Genomic DNA, 22,511 nt, shown 5'->3' with positions numbered 1-22,511 from the left:
CATCTTAGGGTAGCACAGGCAGAGACACTGAGTTTTATGGGATCAGGAGAGCAAGGCTTATTCACAGAGATGCAAGAGATAATGACACCTAAGCACGGTACAGAAAGCAGTAGAAAGCAACTGTAGTGGTTAACGACAGTAACAGCAATAATAATAAAGATGAAACCACAGACGATTAGTACACGGATTATTAAATTGATAACTTCAGTATACTTTTTTGGAATAGCTACTTTTAGAGAGAGAAAGAGTCTCTTCCTGAACTGATCCTGTCATTTAAAATGTAATCTCAGCTCTCCACACAGAAGGTGATGTGTTAATTATCACATTAACACTGGTGAAGTAATCTGAAAATTTGTAACAGGAAACAAGAACTGCTAAATGAAATTAAACATTCCCATAATACACTGGCACAACAAAACAATGAGAAGGGAAGCTGCCAGAATCCATAGGCAAAATCACCCTTACCAGTATGGAAGAGATCTCAAATGAGAGGAAAGCTGTGCTGTGTGGGAAATTCCCCATTTAGAATAGTGTTCAGTTGGTACCTTTGCTGCTTCTCTGTCTGAGCTTCCTGGCACAGCTGGCAGATTTAACCTGAAGTTATTAATGTAAGCAACTGTTCAAACTCACATTTAAATTAGATAGTACAGGAGGAAACACATCGGCCCTAGTTTTATACCATCATAGTTTTGAAGGGTTTTAAAGGTGACATAGAAGAAGGAGGAAGTTTAAGGAAAATCAAAGAGAGGGTATGTGTTCTCTTCATCCATAACAAGAGGTATCTGTGTTACAGATTAAGTAAGTACATCCTTGCTTCTTCCCTATACTTCTTCTTCAATCAGTGCTACTCATTTTTGGAGTAAAGTTAACTGATACAGCGAAAGGAGCAGGCAAACATTGTCACTGCGGCTCTTGAACTGATCAGCAAAAAGGATGGTTCACCTTCAAGCCCTGGGAATGGTTTGGGGAAGATACACAGTCAGTCATCTCATCTAGATATTACAAAGGTATATATCATCCTAGGAAAATTTGTTGAAAGCACAACTTCTAGCATTAGAGATGGAAAAGCCACAAATTCTGTGTTCAGACTAGTAAAAGTGCTGGTACATGGCAGACTACCTGCAGGGAGATGGTAGCTTTGTAGTAACCAGCTCCTCCAGAAGCTTCCTTGCACCAATTAGGTTATGCGTGGTGTACTCTGGATGACAGGGTCATTATGGTTATGAAAGGTGGTGACGAATACACAGAGGCCATCAGAGAACTCAAGTTATATGATGTTTACTCAGCTCTCACTAACAGGTTAACATCCCCTTCGAATGAGAAAAGTAAAAAACACTGCACAGAGAGATCGAAAAGCTGATGGGTCATTTCTGTGACATTATTACTGAAGCCTTTCCCAAACAAAAACGGCAACCCTTCTCACTATCTCTACTAGCTTGCTGAAGCTGGCTACCCCCAATTTAATGTGGTCTTCACCATCAACCACCATTTCCCCTACAATATTTATTTCCTCTGTTATTTAGGAAAAAGAAAAATACCCCTACATAGCCAGAGTTCCCTTTCAGCTCCACTGGTGGAAGGCCAGGCCAATTACACCAGTGGCAAGGACTGAAGACATCTGTATGATTTAGAAAAGTCTTTTGTCTGGGACGGTGTCTAGTTGTGTATATTCTGGATTACAGTTACAAAATGTTGTTCCTCCATGCAAAGCTCCTAAAAGGCACATCTCAGAAAAAAAGAAAATAATCTAATAGTGGCCTAACTTTGGTTTTGCTGTCATTACTACACTACTACATGACATGAGGCCCCAGCCAGAAACAAGGGCTTTTGGAAGCATATAGGAAGATGCACAGTATCTGCAACAAAAGACCTTATGGTGCCAGAATTATCCATGGGGCTCAGTCTGTAATACAGATATCCCTTTGAAAAACTTGCACTTGAGGGTATCTCTCCTCTATGTATTTGGCTAAATGGTACTCTACCAGCTTATACTCTCATGGCAATGAGTTTCTTCCTCTCGTATTGGCAACCTTTCTTAAATAAGCACATTAATAATATGAAGTTTGTTTTTGCTAGGTCATAAAATACTGAAAATAAGTAAGACAGAACCCAAAGGGGTTTTCTGGGGTTCTCCACTACACACCATTCCGCACACCATACTGGCAGCCCAGCAGTGTTGCATACCTTGTCGCTGCCTTTCTAAGACTTATTGCTTTTTAGGAGAGCCACTGTTTGGAATAATGAAAATGTTCTCAGGTGAAAGAAAAGAGCATGATGAATGCATTTTAAGCTTTGAAATTGCACAACGCTTTGACGGAGAAGACGCATTTAATGGTATAAAAGCAGGCAGATTAGCTGACTGACACTGCATTTCAGGACTGACTACGGAGCATATCTTTCCAATGGGATCTGTTTGTAGTGTGCTAGTTTCATGAAAAAGTGAGGCCTTTGCTGTGTGCAAATTCCTTGGGGCAAAGGGAAGGTTAAAAACCTCCCAGACTTCACCATGAAAGGCTGGTGCTAGGTAGCAGTCTCAGCACTTAGGTTGTGTCTAGGCAGTTCCACTGTATCCCTCTCCAGAGGTGCACACTAGTCTGAGATGGAGACAAAAGAAACTAACTGAAGCAATAAAGTGAAAAACAACTTGGGAAAGAAATCATATTCCTGTGATCTGGGCATGCCAAATTCAACCGAGAGGCTTATTTGGGGAACATTGTCATCCTAGGCTCCCTTCAAAATCAACAGAGAAGAACAGGCACTTCCAGAACACAATTCAGATGAAGAATGATCTTGCTTTTCCTCCAGAGGTTTCCTTTCTCTCTCAATTACCTTTGCAGGTGGCCTTGAACAACTCTGTACCTAATTAGGCAACGATGCTGCTACAGTCTCAATTAGGTGCTTATCATTGGGTGTGAGAAATTCAGAGCTTAGGGCAGTATGTGGTTCGCACGTTCTTGATGCTTAATACAAATTCAGGCAGAATTAAACCACTACAGTCGCTACAGTCTGTCAACCACGGCTGCTTGGGTGTATGAGTGCCTGTATTAAAAATTAACAGTAAAGAATACTTAAACAGCAGTGACAGCTGGGACCAAAGCCTCAGGACTCTCTCATGCCTGCCCTCACCAATGGGCTGCAAAATCAAGCTCCTTCTTACCTATTCTCTCTCTGCTCCATGGCCTCGCATAGATTCTCTAGCTAGATGGGTAGGATAAGCTCTGAGGAAAAGGGAATTGCGGTTCAAACCCCTTCAGTCTGAGAAAGGCTTAAAATCCATGTTTCCCACTTCTTGTAAGAGTGTTCAAACAATGAAGTTATTCTGAAGTGGCTGCTGCCTCTTCCTCCTCCATCATTAGCTGCTTGCTCTCAAGAGAGGACTCAGTGCTCTGGATTTCAAGTGGATGAAGGTGACTGAGATTCAACACTTGTTCAGATCTAAAGTGAGAGGTTTCCCAGGTGATTGGTAGGTGGGAGTTTCAGTGACATGCTTAGGCAGTGGAGAGAGACAGGGTCCTAGCTGCTTTGAATGATTTCAGAGGTGGCCACCTTTCCCCACCCATTGTATCTGGAATCAAGATGTCTACCTGACATGCACTGAACCATCCTGCTTGGCCAGGAGCTGCCTGGAAGCATGGCAGCACCCAAGCTGAGCAGTCCCTGTTGGCAGGCCGAATACTGCCTTCATTTCATTACAGTTCTTAGCCATTTCCTTTCAGCAAGTATCAAAGAAGTGATGCTTCCATGATCTATCTCAGCAACTTGGAATACAGGAAAGGCTGCTTTAAGCAGAAGACCCCTGAAATATATTCAAGGTGATCAAGATAATTTTTTTTTCATTTTTAAGATTCCCCTTCCATAAAGAGTCAGTACATTTGAGATCATACTATAGAGCCCACTGAGAAACATATTCAGCACATACCTACAGGTGTGTGCTTGCCAGCCTAGGCATGACATACTCTAGTCCATCCTTTAGCATAGCGATGAGTGTCACAGGTAGAGAAAGTGTGTTCACTCCACTATAAATAGATCGTTGCATTAAGTATAACATTTACATTTGCTTGTAGTTGTCTGAATTCAGAACCAAACTCGATGCACTACATTCATGCCAGTAGATCCTCTATTCCCCCCCACTTAATTGCACTCTTTTTTGTTAGCTACTTTTCCTTTCAGTCCTCAGCATGCAAATTATGCCCAGTTTCACATATTTTTCTGACCAATTTAGACCTAAAAATTATGCTGCTGTTCACGTCACTGCTGAAATTGGCTCAGAGCTTTCCAAGGGAGTTGCACTTGTTGACAGCAGGTATGAATATATTTTTTGGATTTGAATGCCTTCGCATGAAAAAAAAATTGCAGAGCACTGTCGAAGCTGTGGCTGATACACTGCACTGCATAAATGTATAAAGTAAATAACCATACTTACTATGATGAATTCTAGTCTTAGACCCTAATAACCACCTTTTGCAGGTAATAAAGTTGCTGATCTTTTATGTGGAAAATATAAGCCTGGCACCCTAACATTTACGTACAAAAAAGCAAAGGCTGGTTATCAATAAGCTTACTTAAATCACAAAATTCAGTACATGGATAGGTGGTTAAAAGATTACCAATTACAAAATCATGATGGGCTCCTCCAGCAGGAACATGAAGAAGGAAATACCCCAGGACAGCTTGAGTCTAAGAAGTAAGTTCTATTTTAGATGTGTTTTTAGGCAGAAGGTGCTGAGCGTCCTTTCATAGGATATTGATTTGGAGCTTTGTATGATATATTGACTGGCCCGATACTGACCTTTGTCTGAACCACAGCTGAACAGTTTTCAAAGCATCTGCTTACCAGAACAAAAGTAAACTGAAAAAGCATGTTAGATACAAAACACTCACCTCTCTAGACTGTTTTTTTTCCCTTTTTTTCCTATTTAAACATCAATTTGCAGTCTGAAAAGCAGCTTACTCAGACTAACAAATTTTCTTAATGAAATGTTAAAGTTTTGGTCATATCACATAACTTTCTAGAGAAATCTTACTCTAAAAATTGTAGAGACTTTCTACTTTGCTAGCAAATTACCTAAGAAATGATTTCTCCTATACAAGAAGCTGGCAAAGACCAAAATCCTTTGCCACCACAAATTTTTGGAATGAAACATTCAGTACTTTGAGTGGTAAATACTGGGGATAAGAACTAAGTACAAACACCAGCAATGCATGTGGCACTTCTAGACACCGTGGCAGAATACGGGTGGAATAAGGAGATGCAGTACTGTCACTATTCTTTGAAAGCAGGTAGTCTACAGTACAGCCCTAAAAGCATGTAATTCTCCCTGTTACTTCACATTGGGTTTTATTAAACATTTAGCTTTGATCCAGCAAAGTACTTAATAACGAACATGGCTTAAAAAAATTCTGATGGGTCTTAATGGCTGTGGCCACATTGCACATGAGGAAACCCTGCTGAGGAATGCCCTGAGCATCGCTCTGGGAACAAGGGCTGAGTGTCAGTACTGCTGCAGTGGGCAGCTGGCAGCTGGACTGGCCCAGAAGCTCAGCTGCTGAAGTGGGACAGTGGGTATTGAGGGCATGATTACAGGAAGGCAGAAATCCGACTGCAACATACACAAACACAACTGGCCCCGAGAGCAAGGAAGATCTAGTAACAAGCTTTGCAATACAGGGTTACTGTCCAAGTGAAAAGCACAGTCCCGAGCAGCTGCAGCCAGCGTGGCTGCATCTTTGCTGCTGTCGGCACAAGAGCTAGACAGCTTAAAGCCTCCGTCTTAACTCTGAGAGACCTAACTTTAATGTGAAGCACCTGCCTGTGTGCTCCCCTGAAGCAGCACCTTAGACCTTTGGCGAGACATCAATGCCGAGCCTGTACAGAGTTGCATGGCACCCTCATTCAAGGCCTGCTCCTAAAAGAAGCTGTGGGCTTCGGTGGAGTCAGCAAGATTATTCTTGGAGCATCTTCAAAAACATAGCAAACTATATTTAAAGAGCTAATTTTTCCTGCTGAAGCTGTTTGTATATGTGGGGGCCTGATAGAACTTGCTACCATCTTCAAGAGAGAACCAGAAAGAGTGTGGAAATGTTTGAAATAAAAAAAAAGATTACCTTAAATGTGGGTTTTGCTTAAACTGACACTTTTCATAGGAAAAATAAATAGCATTTGAATTTAGAAAAATGAAGTAAAGAATTTCAAAATAGGAAAATACTCATTGAAAATAGGTAAAGGGAAAAAATTTAGAGATAATCTAAATTTCCCATCAAAACTCTACTCAAGAGAACAGAGCTTTCCATGAAAGATCAAATATAATTCCTTGTGAAAACACAAGTGAAAAACCCAGCAATGAACAGGTTTCACCAGTCATTGTTTTCCAACAGGTTTTGACAGTTGCCTAGCTGAATGAGCATCTAGAAGGCCCTGGACCCACTCTAGCAGACAGCAGTAACTATACTCATGGTACATAGGCATGAGTAAGCACATACACATAGGCTAATACTACAGCTCTGTTTATTATTCTCTGCTAGGTAGGAAAGAAAGAAAAGAAAAAAAATTAATCTAATGAAGGGGCTGAAGGCGTGGCAGCTGGTGCCAGAGCCAGCATTCAAGTGGTATCTCTCCCTCTGTCTTGCGCTGAGCTCGTTTGATTCCTGATTGCTCTTTTCATATTTAGGTTTTCCACAGAGTAGTCGGAGAGCACAATGATTATATTGAATGTTGAGGTCAGGAGCAGGCTTGGAAAAGACCCAGGTTCTTTGCACTTGCCACTGGGCAGAACAACCTCCCAGAGCCACAAAACGTTGCCCCACCTCCCAGGAAATCACTCAGAGGCTTCTGGCTGCAGATTTACGAGGCCCTAAGGCCAATGAATAACCTGTGGTCCTGCGGTGGGTTGACCCTGGCTGGCTGCCAGGTGCCCACCAAAGCTGCTCTATCACTTCCCTCCTCAGCTAGATAGGGGGGAGAAAATATAACAAAAAACTTGTGGGTCAGGATAAGGGCAGGGAGATCACCCAGCAGTTACTGTCACAGGCAAAACAGACTTGACCAGGGGAAAAGATTAATTTAATTTATTACCAATTAAATCAGAGTAGGATAATAAGAAATAACAATTGAATCTTAAAAGCACCTTCCCTCCACCCCTCCCTTCTTCCCAGGCTCAACTTCACAATTTCTCTACCTCCTCCCCGAGCGTTGCAGGGAGATGGGAATGGGGCTGCGGTCAGTCCATCACACACTGTCTGTGCTGCCCCTTCCTCCTCACACTCTGCCCCTGCCCCAGCCGGGCCCCCCCACGGTGCTGCCCTTCAGGCCCAGCCGGCTCCAGCCCCAGCCCCCCTCCCCGGCCTGGGGTCCCCTGCGGGCTGCGGGGGGGGATCTGCTCCCCCGTTCGCCGCCATGGGCCGGGGGCACAGCCTGCCCCAGCGGGGGCTTCGCCAGGGGCTGCCGGGGCATCTCTGCTGGGCGCCTGGAGCCCCCCCTGCCCCTCCTGCCCGGCCGGGGGGCTGCAGGGTGCTATGCTCACACCTCTTCGCCCCTCTCTCTGGCCGCAGTCGCTGTCGCACAGCAACTTTTCCCCTTCTTAAATACATTATCCCAGAGACATTACCACGGTCGCTGATGGGTTGGGCCTTGGCCAGCAACGCGTTCATCTTGGAGCCATTTGGCACTGGCTCTATCGGACATGAGGAAGCTTCTGGCAGCTTCTCACAGAAGCCGCCCCTGTAGGCACCCCCACGCAAAACCTGGCCACACAAACCCAATACAGGTGCTCAGACAAACCAGTCCTCCACTCCTCAAGGAAAGAATGCAGCTATTTGTTAGCCTAAGCAGGTGGTTTCCATTTTTATTGAGAAGAGTTAGAGTCAGAAAAAAGGCTGAGGTGTGGGAAGAGGAGGACAGGTGAAGTTTGAGCTAGTATGCAGTGTCACTTGGTCTGGGAGGTACAGTGAGGCACAGAGGTCTCCATGCAGAGGGTGCTGCGGCTGAGGAGGAAGCAGAGCACCCAGAGAAGTGTACAGGTGGTAAAAGGCCATTTGCATCTGGAAGTTCTGCCAACCCTAACCACAGCGAATGGCCCCTGCAGAGCTGAGAGGTTTGTGGGTTACACCCTCTAGTGTTCATTTTACGCAGGAGTAGGAGGAGGAGGGTACAACATAGGAAGGGGCTATCCAAAGTTTCATGTGTTTTTGAGAAGAGTTACGCAGAGGTATGCAGTGGTGCAACCCCAGAAACCTCGCATAACAAAGACCTTGTTAAACCGGAACAAATGCGTAAGCAAGGCCATGTTGGTCCCATCACCTCGGCTGTGGGCATCAAGCCAAACACTGAGTAAATAACATTTGACACTGACTCGACTCCCAAAGAACATTGCAAAGGTAGGTCAGTTAGTTTCCTTGCTCACTCTTTGAAGAAGGTGAGGACCCAATGCACGACCAGGTAATGCTCTGATAGTATGTGTATAAACTAAACTAACATACAATAATGAAAAAGGCAGCAGTACAGGTGGGTATAGGTCAGCAAAACTTAGCTACGAGAAGCCAGCAGGTCTCTGATCCCTATGACACTGATGCATATACAAGATGAAAAAAAGAGATGTGTATTTGTGTTCAGCTCATCACTGTTAGGCTTTCAGTATAAGTGAGTAAGAACTTGTTTTGGAGTCTCATTATAACAAGTCTTTGAAGGCACCTTTAAAAAAAAATAAAAAATCCTCAGTATAGCACCATAGACCCTGACAGCTCACCTGCAGAGGTATGATACTGTGCTATATGACACAGAACAGAAAATGACAAAATGAGCACTGATCCGTTAAACAGATTGTTCCTGACAGGGCATGACATTATGGCAGAGTCTTTTAAAGAGCAAATTCCTGTAATCATGTCTAATTAATTGGTCTCAAACAAGAGACTGACAAAACTTACGGTGCAGCTAAGCAAGATCCTCAGTTATCTGCATTATCAGAATCTGTTGCTACTTGTTGGTAGGATGAGACCAACAGCACCACTCTGAGAGAACAAATCAAGGATAGTATCTGGGTAATTAGTAGCTGGATCCAGTGTTTCAACTGATGCATATATTCTGTGATCTCAGGGACATGACAGCAAGGATCACCCATTTACAGCATACAGTAACAAGGAAGCGTCACATCAGGGAACCACAGAGGCAGTTAAACTTTGGATGTGCTTATAGCTGTGGACACTTCTTTCCTAAATTTAGAGTATCTTCTGTCAATCCACTTGCTCTCAGGGCTGCATTCAGGACATCTACTTCAAGAAGGTTATTTATGCATCAAAATGCCAGGCCCTAGGAAGGTGGTTCGGGGCACACAAAGCTGTCAGGTGGGAGAAGCTGGCATCTTCAATGATCAAGCAGTGCCGTGGCCTACAGGATGAGTTGCAGCTTGCCGACAGACAACACAAAGCAGTGGATTGCGCCTGAACCAACACAGGGTCACAAGCAGGAGCACTGTGGCCCGATTTGCAGTTGCATCTATATGGAGGACAGAATTTCTATTGACAAACCTACACCTGCTGCTTTCCTGCTGGTACAGGATGCCTTCAGAAATGCCAAGGTATTAGGAAAAGATATGGAGGGAATTCAGGTCATCTTGATCCAGATCCCTAACATGCAGCCTTGTGTCAGGCACCTACGCCTTGTTCTGATGAGATCCAGGGACAGAAACAAAGAAGAGCCACAAACTGATGAGGCTGGCAAGGGGTTGCTTTCATCTTGCCTGGTGGAAGCGAAGTGAAAACCGCAGATATAAGAGGAAGGTATTCAAAGAGCCAGAGGAGCAACACATTGGCAAAGCTCCTGCAGGAGGTGTCTGAGGGAGCGAACGAGAGGGCAACAATTAAGGGAGCTGTGGCAGCAGGAGTAGGCAGTGGATTTGTCTTGACAATTTAGGAGACAAAGGAGATGGGAAGGTATTTATAGAGGCAAGCAGGGTTGGAGAAGGTATTTTCAAAATAGAGGTTGCAAGAACAAGGTTACTGTGCTTGTGTCTCTGCCACTGAGTCATTGCGACAATTTCCCCATCTGTAAAACTGAGATAATAATACTTACCTATCTTACAGAGGGAGGGGAGTGTGTTGTGAGGATTAATTAGCTAAGGTTTGTACAGCACTTTGAACATGTAGAGAGCGATATAAGTGCTCAGTACTAAGATTATTATTAATATGGAAGAAATAAGCCAGGGTGGGGGTGGAGAGCGAGTGAGCAAGCTTTTAAAAGATAAGAGGAAGGAAGTAACAAGAGGATGACAGAGAATAGGAAGGGATGGGATTAAGGGACAGTTTCTTAAATTAGAGGTAAACACAGGGAGACTTTACAGGAAGCTTAAATGAAGGAAGAAAGCGTTAGGAGCAGAGCTGTTAGAACTGGAGGTCTATGAGCTCTGATATTATTCTCCTCTCATTTGCTTGTTTTGTCAGTTTTACACCACACTGTGGGATTTTTTTTGTCTTCCAAGAAGTCTTTATCTGGAACATTGACTGCAAGTAAAATAAATGCAAACTGTCAAACTCAAGCTTTAGCTCTGGCACTGCAACTCCCACTAAATCAATGAGTTGTGGGTCTGAAACTAGAACTTAAAAAAATATGTAGCTTCCCATTTGTGTTATTTATGCAACCCCATCTCCCCTCCATCCTGCTAAAAGCACAAGAAAGAAAATCAACCTCCCTCTGAACACTACTGTTAAAGACAGAAAACCCCCAGTATTCTTAGGAGGTCTCCAAAACATAAAACTAAGTCCTTTTTGATCTTCTGCTTTCAATGAGGTGAAGCAGATGAGGGTATCCCATTGGCAAAGTGATTGTGACAGGTTGTTCAAGACTGGCAATTTTAAGTAGAGTGGATGTTGATTAAATATGGAACAGTTCCAGGACGTTCTGTGGTCTGCTTCTCCAAGGCAGTAAGCAACTGCAGTGGACACTCTGACTTTGTTATCTATGACTTTGTAATGGAAAACTGTATTTCCCTCTGCCAAATTCCCAGCTTCTATTTTGCGACAGACGAATTATGAAATAACTTAAAATTGTTCTGAATTTTACCCAGAATAATCAGACAAAACAGCTGGGGATACACCCTCTGCTCACCCAGCAAAGGAGCATGCAAAACCTTTTAACTAAGACAGGCAAAACAGTCTTCAAAGTCAGTGCACTTAACAGAGCTTATTTCAGCCTAATAAAAGCAACAATATTGAAACAGATTATTTTTCTAACAGACCAGTGTGTCCTCAGGCCTTCTTTGGGGATAATGGATTGCAGCTAGCGTGGTTCTAGGTGTTGCTTTTGATTCTCTTTGTAGTAACTGCACTGGAAGTGACCTTTCAGTTTATCATCAGGTTCATTACTTTGTATAGCTGACTGTTGCCTTTACTGGTATCCATACATATGATGATCCTATTCATAAACAAGGAGACACGATTTCAAAGAAGTAGCTCATTTGCCTGCTGTGCCGGGATCCACAGCAATAACTAGCTGGACCAGGATAGGGTAAGTGATCAGTAATAGAATGAATCTTCACTTACCAAGAGGGCTGGCTGAAGCAGAGAGTCTTTTATATAAAGCTAAGTTCTTTCGTGGAAAAAAAAAAAATGTCTAAAAGCCCAAATGTGGCTTGCAGTGACACCTGATGTTAGTAGCTGGTAGGTGAGGTGTCTGAAAGAGCCTGAGAACTCACCTTCTGACAGTGAAGATCCCTGAAGGTTCTCGAGCTGGTTGTCTCCAATGTAAAGGCTGTTCCCATCTGAAAATACAGTCCTAATGTAACAGGAGAACACACCAGAGGTTTATGTTGGACCAAATGCACATTTGTCCTTGGAATGTAACGAAATCCAGTAAAGCAGAAAAAAGGGATGCACTTTGATGCCTGTGAACTCTCCTGAGAATAATGTGAAAAGACATTGTACAGTTGTACTCAGAGGGTTATACAGGCATTTACTCTAGTTTGTTTAGGATGTTTACTATAAACTGGCTTACCCTTTTGGGTCCAGGTTTTTAACAATTTTCTTCCATAGTAAATGATGTATTTCAAATTAAGTATGCTTTTACCAAGGTCATGCTCTGTTCTTCTTGCACTAATAGCACAAACCACAGTATTTAAATATTCAAGCAAACAAAATGTCTAGCAGCAACAAGGAGATGAGGGTGCCCTGGCTGTACAGCATAAATGAACGCAGAGATTCATTAAAAAGTTTGCATATGCTCCTAGAAAGATGTCCTCTTCCAATAATTCCAGTCACAGCCTACCACTACCTAAGTCAAACTTACTCATTTGGATAACTAGGTCAATATTGCCAGTCTCTTAGCCAGTGGTCACGAGAGACATCTTACCCCTCCATGGATGGAGTGTGTAGATTTCTGTGTGGATAAAGGAGCGGTAATGTGCTCTCCTATTCCTTCCCTCCCTTGTGGGCTAAAGAAGACATTAATGCAATGTTCTTTACACAGGTCATAAAGTTGTTTTTTTCAAGGAAGCACCAGACTGGTTATCCAAGCATCCTTCCAGCTTTCAGACCCCCTTTCTTCACTTAGACCTTCATTTTGCCACTGCATATCCCTTATTCTATTACTTTAATGGGCCCAATGCCTAAAAAGCAATTAGCAGCAATACTAATTTTTGTGAAGAGGACTTGCTTTTATTATTAATGCTGTCAGGTCCATCCATCCATCTCAGGGGTTTATAATGTCTGCATAGCATTTCAATGACAAAATGCAATCCAGAGAGTGTTTTCTGGACATTATAAAATCTGCACAGTGCTTCAAAGACATTGTGATGTCCATGAGAGAATTCATAGCTCTTTCAACAACTGAAGTTATAAAAAGCAATAAATTTTTAAAAAGAGGCCAGGAATTCATGAAGGTAATCCAGAATAAGAATTCTTGGTGAGACCTTGCAAGTAAAAAATTGAGGGTTTGTCCATGTGAGGAAATTAACTGGCAGAACTATGGCAGTATAATTATAATGCTGCAGCAGCTACTGCTTGTGTAACTCTCTGTGTTCCTATACAGACACTATTCTGGAATAAAAGTCTTTTTTTTGTCGGTAGACCTTACACTGCTTTGGAACTGACATAAACTCTTTCTGCCTCATAATCACTCGGCCCCCTACTACTGAAATCAGCCTTCCATTTTCTCTTTTGTGCAAATGCCCCTTCACCAAATTACACTTTCACAGCACAACCAATGACTACAGAAAATGTCTGCAACTACTAATTATAGGCAAAAGAAAAAAAAAAAAAGCCAACAAAGAACCTGACATAGTAAGGGAGTGTGTGCAAAAGAGTGACAGAGGCCAGAGCCAAGGCTACCACGTGTAAGGTACAGTAGCAAGGGGAATGGTTAAGGTGATCTCTGAGCAAGAAGAGAAACTGCTGTCCTCCATCAGATTATCTGAATTTCCTTTCCTTTTTTTTCCTGGGCTTTGCCAGTTTATTGTGCGTGGCACTTGCAGACGAACCCTAACAAAGTTTGGTGCAGTGATTTAAAAGAAAAGCAACACAGGGTTTAGAAAGAAAGCTGAGGTAGTTCAACACAGTATCTTCAGTGAGTGAATTTCAATTGGCTTTCAACTTAGCATTTCAGGAAACTTTAAGAGAAAATGGATTGAAGTATTTACAGTGCATGTAAATCACAATAAAAATGTGAACACTTTTTCAGTTATCTACTTGATGAATAGTAAGGAAGAACAATATTAAGCTGGAAGCTTAAAATGTCAATATGGGATAACGCAAAAGCAGGTTTAGTGCAACTGAGGATCTGATATTGTAATAACCAAACAAAAATGGATCTTGAGTGGTTTATACATGTTATCAGAGCTCTTCAGGTGAATGGAGGTCTTAGTAAGAGGATATACTTGTTATGTAAACTGTATAGTCTTCTGATAAATGTTTAATATTAAACTTACCTAAAATTCTAACAAAATAAAACATACAAGGACAACATCTAAATGAAGTAGTTCAAGTTGCTTTTACTGTGGCTCTAGGAAATAGTTTATATTGTGCTGGATATCACAGAACCCTGTTTAATAAAAAAATGGGAGTCAGAGTCACATAGATAAAAAAATGGGAGTCAGTGTTACATAAATAAAAGATTCTGACTCACTAGATTAAACTGGCCACAATACATTGTGCAGACTAGTCCATCAGTGCACATCTGCCTGGAAAGTACACCGAACCGTGGGCTCCATCCTACAGACATTGCTTTAACAGAAAGCTTTTCTCATTCCAAAGTTTGTAGTCCCTAACTTTGTATGCTTGCCAGGAATGGGATAATAACAAAAACTAAGCCCCGTATCTAAAGAAGATGCCCACAAATATTAATGTTTTAAGTAATCTTCCTTTTGATATGTTTTTAGGCTTATATACTTTTTCTTCTAAAAATGCTTAAATAATTAAGTTTATTGGTAAGAGTATTAACCGAACAGGACTGTTTAAATATTTATTGCAGAATATTCAGTAGAAGTCTTAGAAAGCAGAAGTTCACCTCTTCCTAATCCTTCCCTCCTTTTATCAGGAGACAGAAACAGTGTGTGAACCATGCATCTTAACACTGGAATTTGAATTCTGAATTAGTAAAGGGCTCAAGCCAAACTCCAAAGAATAAATTGTAACATCTAGTCACACTTCCGACCTTGTGATCTTCCTCTGCTTGTCTGGAGAAAACAAGCAGGACTGAGGCTGGTAGTGAAGCGACTTGCCAGACCAGTAGAAAAACAAGGATTAAGAGTCCCAGATTCCCACTCAACCATCACCTGCAGTGAGTTGCATTCCCTGCTCACTCCTATAGACTTTGTCCAACTTAGAGGACCTGTAACTGAACTTTCTCAGTTAACTGATGTCAAATAATTGCCAACCAGGAATTTATGACCAAAGTGATGATATGGATCACACAAAGTGATGAAAAGTGTGAGAAAATTTGAACTGAGACAATGCAGTCAGTTAAGTACAATGTAAAGAATCCACTTCTTTGCACTGCTTTTGCACGCTGCTGTTACAAATTCCACTAAGTCACTGTTCCTCTATCCTATTATTGCTAAGGGAGCTTATTTATCTAAATATGTTTGCAGGAAGGTGGCTCTTTCACACAGACGCTGGCAGGACCAGTGCTCAGACCAGCCTGTGCAACCAAATGGTCCCCCATTGCTGGGAACTTCAGAAATGCTCCAGTATTTCAGCTTTTGTAAGCACCTTACCACTAGGGTTGTTATGCATTGCTGTGTACCAGTTAGTCTGTATATTATCCTTACCACAAGACTGGCTAATATAGAAACAATTTTTTTTTTTTACAGCATCCAGACTTGACCACATAGTTACAAAGGATAATGAAGACCCTTGGTGACAGAATAAAAACAGGTTTAATGTAGTTATCTCAAGGTTGAGTCTAAACGGTCTTTTTTTCTCCATCTCTTTATCTCTCTGACAAGCTGTTCACACTTCAATTTCTACAGAGAACGATTTAGTCTTGATGTACACTCCATTTCCCCCGATTAGTTTAGTCAAACAGCCAGCTCATCAGCTACATCCAAGCAACTGTTTCACAACAAGAGATACCCTATGGTCAGTCAGCAGAGAAATCCTTAGTATATGGTGGAAAGAGGTGCAGAAGCTGCTTCCAAAGGAATAGATTAGCAGACAGCATGCTGGTAAAGTGACTCAAAGCCACAAACAGTGAAATGCATGGGAACATGAAAAGCTACTGGGTTATACCGGTTGTCCACCTAGCCCAGTATTTTGTCTCAATGGCAAAAGGAGATGTCATTCAAGGACAGCACGAGCCTAGCTATTATTTGCAGTTCATTTCTTTTGTACTCCCCGAGCACACAAATAGCTATATAGGGATTTTAGAAGGCGCCTCCTGTTTAGTCCTTTTATACCTCTTTATGGACTTGCTGTGTATGAATTCTTCTGACTTGTTTTGAAGACCCTCTTAGGGTCTGCCTCCACAACCTCTTATCGCAGCAAGTTCTGGAAGTTCTATCCAGGGGGTAAAATGATTAACTCTGTTTTGCTTTAATCCAGACTCCTACCGTTTTCACTGAGTAGCCTCTACTTCTCATGCTGTGTGATTTGATGAACAACAGTTCTATATCACCTATCACCTCTGTGGTGGAACTCCACTCACCTGCCACCTTCCTCCTCTCTTCTCCAAACCAGAGAGAGGTATGATTTCTGTTTATTACACAACTCTTAGATTAAGTCACACAATCAACACCACTTGTGCTGCATGTATTTTATTTTAGTAGAGCATTTTGAACCTCTTGCAATACAATGTTCTCAGCATCCTCAAGAAGCCTCAACTGAAAGAAACCAAACCACCATCACCTAAGTTGTAATGTTCATATTTCTCTCCACTTGGAAGCACAATGTAGAACAGAATGCTCAAACATTTCAATCTATTACTAAAGATGTTCATAGAAACAATGTTTCTTGTTTCTATGTTGTTTCTATGTTTCTATGTTTCTATGCTTGTGTTGTGGGATTTTAGAATAGGTTAGTAATCATGAAATTAGGGACTGTATTGTAATGTGTACAGAAGGTAAGGAAAATTGAAACTGTAAGGTCATGTGGAGCCCCTCTCAGGATCAATGCCTCAGTATCAGGAACAACAATGGGGATTAAGATACAACTGAGAATGAAAAGCCTGACTGCCCTTGACTTTGTGAGATCTGGGAGCCTAGCTGTCTCCTTCTGTAGAAAAAAAATAATCACCAAACCATTTCCAGTCTTTAAGCATCTGTTTAAGTACAATTTAAGCACCAGCACAATATTGCTGTAATGTAACTTGTTGGTGTGACTTTTCTTTCAAAATTATTCTAAAATGTGGAAAAATTTGAATAGTCTTCATGAATGCATGCCTTCTTATGCATTATTATACCATCTGCTGAAGGTATCTCCTTTCCTGTAACCTTTAAAACCTACTTTAATAATCCTCAGACCAACCACAGCAAGGTATCTCACCCCATTTTCTCTTTCATACCTACTGTTTTAGTGTATTTCCATAGAAATACTTAGGATATAGTTACTAGTGACACAAATGCCCCTGAGTGCCACATTCTATGAAGTCTTGGGACCAAGGTCAGGACACTGCTTATTTAACAACCATGTCTCCACATGTGCAGCTGAGGAAATCAAGCACATATGCACAAAGTACTTTTTTTCAGCCTCAGTTTCAGTTGTTTTAAAATGTCTGTTTGCAGGGTGAAATGTTTTTAAGTCTTATATTTGGCTGAAAGCTGAGAGGAAAGCTGAAAGCAGAGAGGACCTTTCAACTTCAGCTCCTGCTAGAGGGACCTGCGAGTCTCTTTTCAGCCTTTGCTGCCCCCTAAAGACCCGGTAAACACAACCAGCTGAGCTTGGCTGGTCCTCTGCCCTGGGTGTCAAAGGAATAATCACACCCTAACTGCTTATTTGGCCTTTGGCTCCTCTTGTGCCTTGCTCCTTTCCCGCGCTCTGCTTTGCATTGTAATTCCCTGGGCTTTCTGACCTTTGCCTGCAACCTTCCTCTTGCTTTGCCCTTCAAACTACAAACTTTGTATCCAGTTTCCAGTGCTTTGGGTTGGCTTCTGATCCCAGTTTTTGCCTACACGCTTTCTTTGCGTATCTTTTCTGTTGCCTGACTTTGACTTGCCTTCCTCTTGCTATTGATTGGGCTCTACACCCAGCTCTAGCTAGATCCCAACTAAGGTATTATTGATTACTTGTTAGAATCCCCAAGGAAGATAAATTTCCTCCTTACTCTCCTTCTTTCTTTCCGACATGTTGGGAATATAACTCTCTGCTTTCAAACTGAGATAGGAAAGATCTGTTCTTTGTGTCTGAGAGAAGAGTATTTCTTTCTTTGCATGATGAAGTTGTATGTCTCATACTCAGCTCTCAAATCTGGAGTGACAAACATGTGCCCAGCCATTAACCTTTAACCCATGCTTCTGCCAGAAATTGTCTGGCTAACAGAGCTCAGCATCAAGCACCTTGACAACAGAGGTATTAGTTCAAGTGAAGACCTGCATTAATATGTCACTTTACAGGGACTAAGCCAGGAATGGATGCACTGGCGTCTTTTTACCCTGACAGAGAGCTGACTTAAACAGTATTCCGAAATTGTGGAAGTGTTTTTTGCTCACATGTTCTCAAATGACTGTTCCGAAGCTTTGAGAAAACTGTTAGCATGTGAAGCAGGACCTACCATGCAATACAACCATAAATGTTTCTTGCTTTGAGGCAGTAAGAAGAAACAAGCTCACTGGATCATATTCCACCTTTTTCTGCACCTTGGCAACACCAGTGATTTCATAAACTAGCAGTCAAGAGAAATGTTATAAATACCATTTATGAACGTACAATTTCTCCTTGTGTATTGTCTACATCCCATTCAGGAATACATTTAAGCAAGTGCTTGAGTGCTTTCCTGACAAGGGATAATTTCCAACCAGGGCCTCTGTGCACATCAGCTCTTTCACTAGGGCAAGAATGAAGGCTAAGATTATCTGAAAAATTCACTGTAATTCTTAATTTTCGCACTGTCAGTTTTCTGAGGAACCCAATCCCTATTAAGCTATGGATTTTCCATGCATGGCTTAGCGGTGACCTTCTTTTTAAACAGCAAAACTCTGTCCTCTTTTTTTTCTTTCTTCTTTGAAGAAGGAAAGTATCTTTTTGTCTTTTCTTTTGTTAAAGAGGTTTTAAAATCTCATTTTGTAGAAGGTCAAGAAAAAGGGGAAATGAAATGGCACACTCAGCTCCTTCAATTGTAAGTGTAACTACAAATTTGACTTGGTGATTACTACACCCAGAAAAAGAATCCCCCAGTCACATATACACGTCACATGTTATCACTGGTTGTAATTTTTTTTGGCAGATTGACTGACACTTGCCAGACTCTGTAAGATCAGTGTCCTTTAAACAAATATCAGGACCTATTTCTGCTAATGCCATGCTTCTCTCAGAACAGACCTCCGGTGACACACTGCCTGTCCTGATCAACTAATAAACCTTACAGCAAGGGAAGAGCTTTTGCAATGAAAAGTACTAGTAAGACCTATAAACCTGCAGGCTGACATTCTCTCTTCTTCACCTCTGGACTTTTTTCTTCCACTGCTAAGCCACATTTAACTCCTTTTTTATGTCTTTTGACCTTGCTCCTTGGTTTCCTTCCCCTTTTTTCCCATTTCCAGCTCAGTGTCAATGATTTCTTAAGTCCTGCTCTCTTGCCTAGTATTTGCATACAGTGTCTGTGGCTTGCATGGATGGAATATGTGCACCCAGCAACACTACTTGGACAGATGTAAGAGATCTACCTTTCAGCAGCAAGAGTTAACAGTTTTTCGCTCCATCTACTCATGTTGTTTTTACAAAAACAACTGATGTCTTCCTTACCCATGAGTGCAGCTGACCTCAGAACCTGCATTCACAGGGAAGAACTTTCTCAGCTAACATGCTCCTCACCAAGCTCCCAAACTGCTTACAAACTGGACAAAGAGAAGTCGTCTGTCATCCCCCTGCTCACCCCCAAACCGATCAGTTGTCAGTCATGGCTTAGTGGACCAGGTGGAAAACACAAATTGGAACAGAAAAGGTGATGAAGGAACTTTCCTGGCTCAACGATGGCCTGGCTCAGCCATAATCTTCAACACAGTCTTTCTAGTTGTGCGTCTCCAAAATTTAGGCCTCTCTTTAGCTGGGAAGCCAGGGTGTGAGAGACCAAAATTGTATCTATGCTAATGCCTGGCCTCTGGTCTGGCTGTGCAATCCGGCAATATTCAGTTCATATTGGGGGATATTAGGGTGCACCCAAGCCCTGTCCCCTGCTGGTATTTCCACTCAGCAGGGATATGCAATGGTTGTTGACAGTGGCCAGTAGATATGCACAGATATTTAAGAGCTGGGGGCACACTGTGGTGTGTACTGAAAGATGCACCTGGGTGTTCATCAAAGGAACCTGCCTTGCTTTGAAAACCATCAGTGCAGAAACAGAAATGTCTTATTCTCAGGTAATGCTTACACACAAAGGAGCTCTGAAGTAAATGATGGCATCAGATGAAAAACTAGACATGAGCTGGTAATGTACACTTGCAGCCAGTCATGTACTGGGCTGCATAAAAGAAGCATGGCCAGCGGGTTAAGGGAGGTGATTATCCCCCTCTACTTCATTCTTGTGAGACCCCATCTGAAGTACTGCATCTAGCTCTGGGGTTCCCAGCACAAGAAAGACATGAAGCTGTTAGAGCAGGTCCAGCGGAGGGTGATGAAAATGGTCAGAGGGCTGGAACACCTCACCTATGAAGAAAGGCTGAGAGTTGGGGTTCTTCAGCTTGGAGAAGGGAAGGCTCCAGGGAGACCTTATAGTTGCCTTTCAATATATAAAGGGGGCTTATAGGAAAGACAGAGAAAGACTTTTTACCAAGGCCTGAATTGACAGGATGTCGCAGTTTAAGCCTGCTGGCAATCAAGCCACAGGCAGCCGCTCACTCGCTCCCCCCACAGTGGGATGGGGCAGAGAATAGTAAGAATAAAAGTGAGAAAACTCGTGGGCTGAGATAAAGACAGTTTAATAGGTAAAGCAAAAGCCACGCATGCAAGCAAAGCAAAACAAGGAATTCATCTGCCACTTTCCATCAGCAGGCAGCTGTTCAGCCATCCCCAGGAAAGCCGTGCTCCATCACGTCTAACAGTTACTTGGGAAGACAAACACCATAATGCTGAATGTCACCACCCTCCTTCTTCTTCCCCCAGCCTATATATCCTCAGCATGACGCCATATGGTATGGAATATCCCTTTGGCTAGTTCAGGTCAGCTGTCCTGGCTGTGTCCCCTCCCAGTGTCCTGTGTCCCTCCAACCTTCTTGCTGGCAGGGCCTGAGGAAAAGTCCTTGACTTAGTATAAACATCACCCAGCAACAACCAAAACCATCAGTGTGCTGTCAGCATTATTCTCACACCAAATCCAAACCACAGCACTGCACCAGCTACTCAGAAGAAAATTAACCCTATCCCAGCTGAAACCAGGACACAGGACAAGGGACAACTGTTTTAAATGGAAAAAGGGTAGGTTTAGATTGGACTTAAGGAAAAAACTGATTACAGTGAAGGTGTTGAGACACTGGCACAGGTTGCCCAGAGAAGCTGTGGATGCCCCATCCCTGGCAGTGTCCAAGGCCAGGCTGGATGGGGCTTTGAGCAACCTGGTCTAGTGGAAGGTGTCCCTGCCCATGGTGGGGGGTTGGACTAAACGACCTTCAAAAGTTGCTTCCAACCCAAACCCTTCCATGATTCTGTGATTCTATGTGCCTTTGCAAGTGGGGGAGCGTTCACACAGGGCTGAATGTGGGTCAGTGTCCCCACATACCAAAGCAACAGACAGACCTTGTGATGCTTGCCTGAGTATGCAGTACAACTTCTCCTCACTTCAGCCACCCCGTAGAATTTGGAGGAAGGGTATAAGGTTCATCCATTAATCATCTCTAAAAATACAAAAATTAGAGTTCTCAGCTCATGATGGGATATTGAATCCGAAAAGACGAGCGGGATAAAGAATGCAGATTTTAATTTGCTTCATTGCGTATGGACGTTTTCTACTCCCATGGAATCTAGAAGAAATATTTTTAAGATGTAACCACCTAATTGGACAACAAACTGCTACTGTGGCTGCCTATACATACAAATTATGAAGTTTTGGTGAAGGTTGATGCAAAAGAACCACAAAATCAAACTCTAGCACCTAGCTCATGCTGGCTTTTAGAACTTGGAAGTTTCATGCTTAGAAAAAAAAGCCAATTTCTGAATAAAAAGAACTGGAAGGAGGGAATTATTTTATTTTGTTCCTCTTTGCTGAGATAATGAGTATTTTACTGAATATGGGAAAGTGCTAATTTGTTCCCTTTTACTTTTCATACTTCAGGCAAACAATTTTGATGACTCACCAAAGAAAACTGGGGAATTACAGAGTGTCTGCCATCCATCCAACTCTTGTTTTTCACTCTGTCCCCATTTCCTTCCATCTTTCTTTCCAATCTGAAAAGAAGGGGCTGGTGCTAAGCTTCCTCTGTTCTCCAGTCCTCAATGAAAGTTCATGTGAACACCTAAAGGGCACAGTGCAGAAGTCTGTCCTCTGTTCTTACTCCAGCATAATTGCTGTTAAATTTTGACAAACTTGATTTATTTTTGTAACATTTTATGTATTTTATTTTAAAATATTCAAAATAGTTTTCCTCCATGTAGGACATACAGGATATTGGTATTCACCTACTCATGCATGTCAAGGGTGACATGAAAGTGTAGTGCTGTTTGAGGTGGCATGAATATGTCACTGATGGCTTTGTCATGCGTGAATAATATAGCTAATCCAACCTAATTTTGATAATATCACTATACTAAACCATGATATATCATTTTTATATAGTCTGAGGATAAGTATTTTTAAGCTACATGTGGTATACAGTTGAGCAAAAAATCCCAGCCCTAAATGACATAATGATATTACTGAGGCTGCGAAAATAGTACTTACAAAGTATAGC

General features: G+C 42.2%; 1 protein-coding gene across 1 annotated transcript in view; it reads right to left on the bottom strand.

Annotated features, from left to right (window-relative positions):
• The window catches only part of LOC308059118 (uncharacterized protein), a 473,234-nt gene that overhangs the window by 87,080 nt on the left and 363,643 nt on the right, over positions 1–22,511 (bottom strand). The window contains exon 4 of the mRNA XM_080376044.1: positions 11,682–11,747. Coding sequence (XP_080232170.1) covers positions 11,682–11,747 — 66 coding nt within the window. The remainder of the gene's footprint in view (positions 1–11,681; positions 11,748–22,511) is intronic.

Source organism: Falco punctatus (genome assembly GCF_963210335.1).
Source record: "Falco punctatus genome assembly, chromosome: 2".
Lineage (NCBI taxonomy): Eukaryota > Metazoa > Chordata > Aves > Falconiformes > Falconidae > Falco > Falco punctatus.
This window is presented reverse-complemented; position numbering and strand designations above follow the sequence as displayed.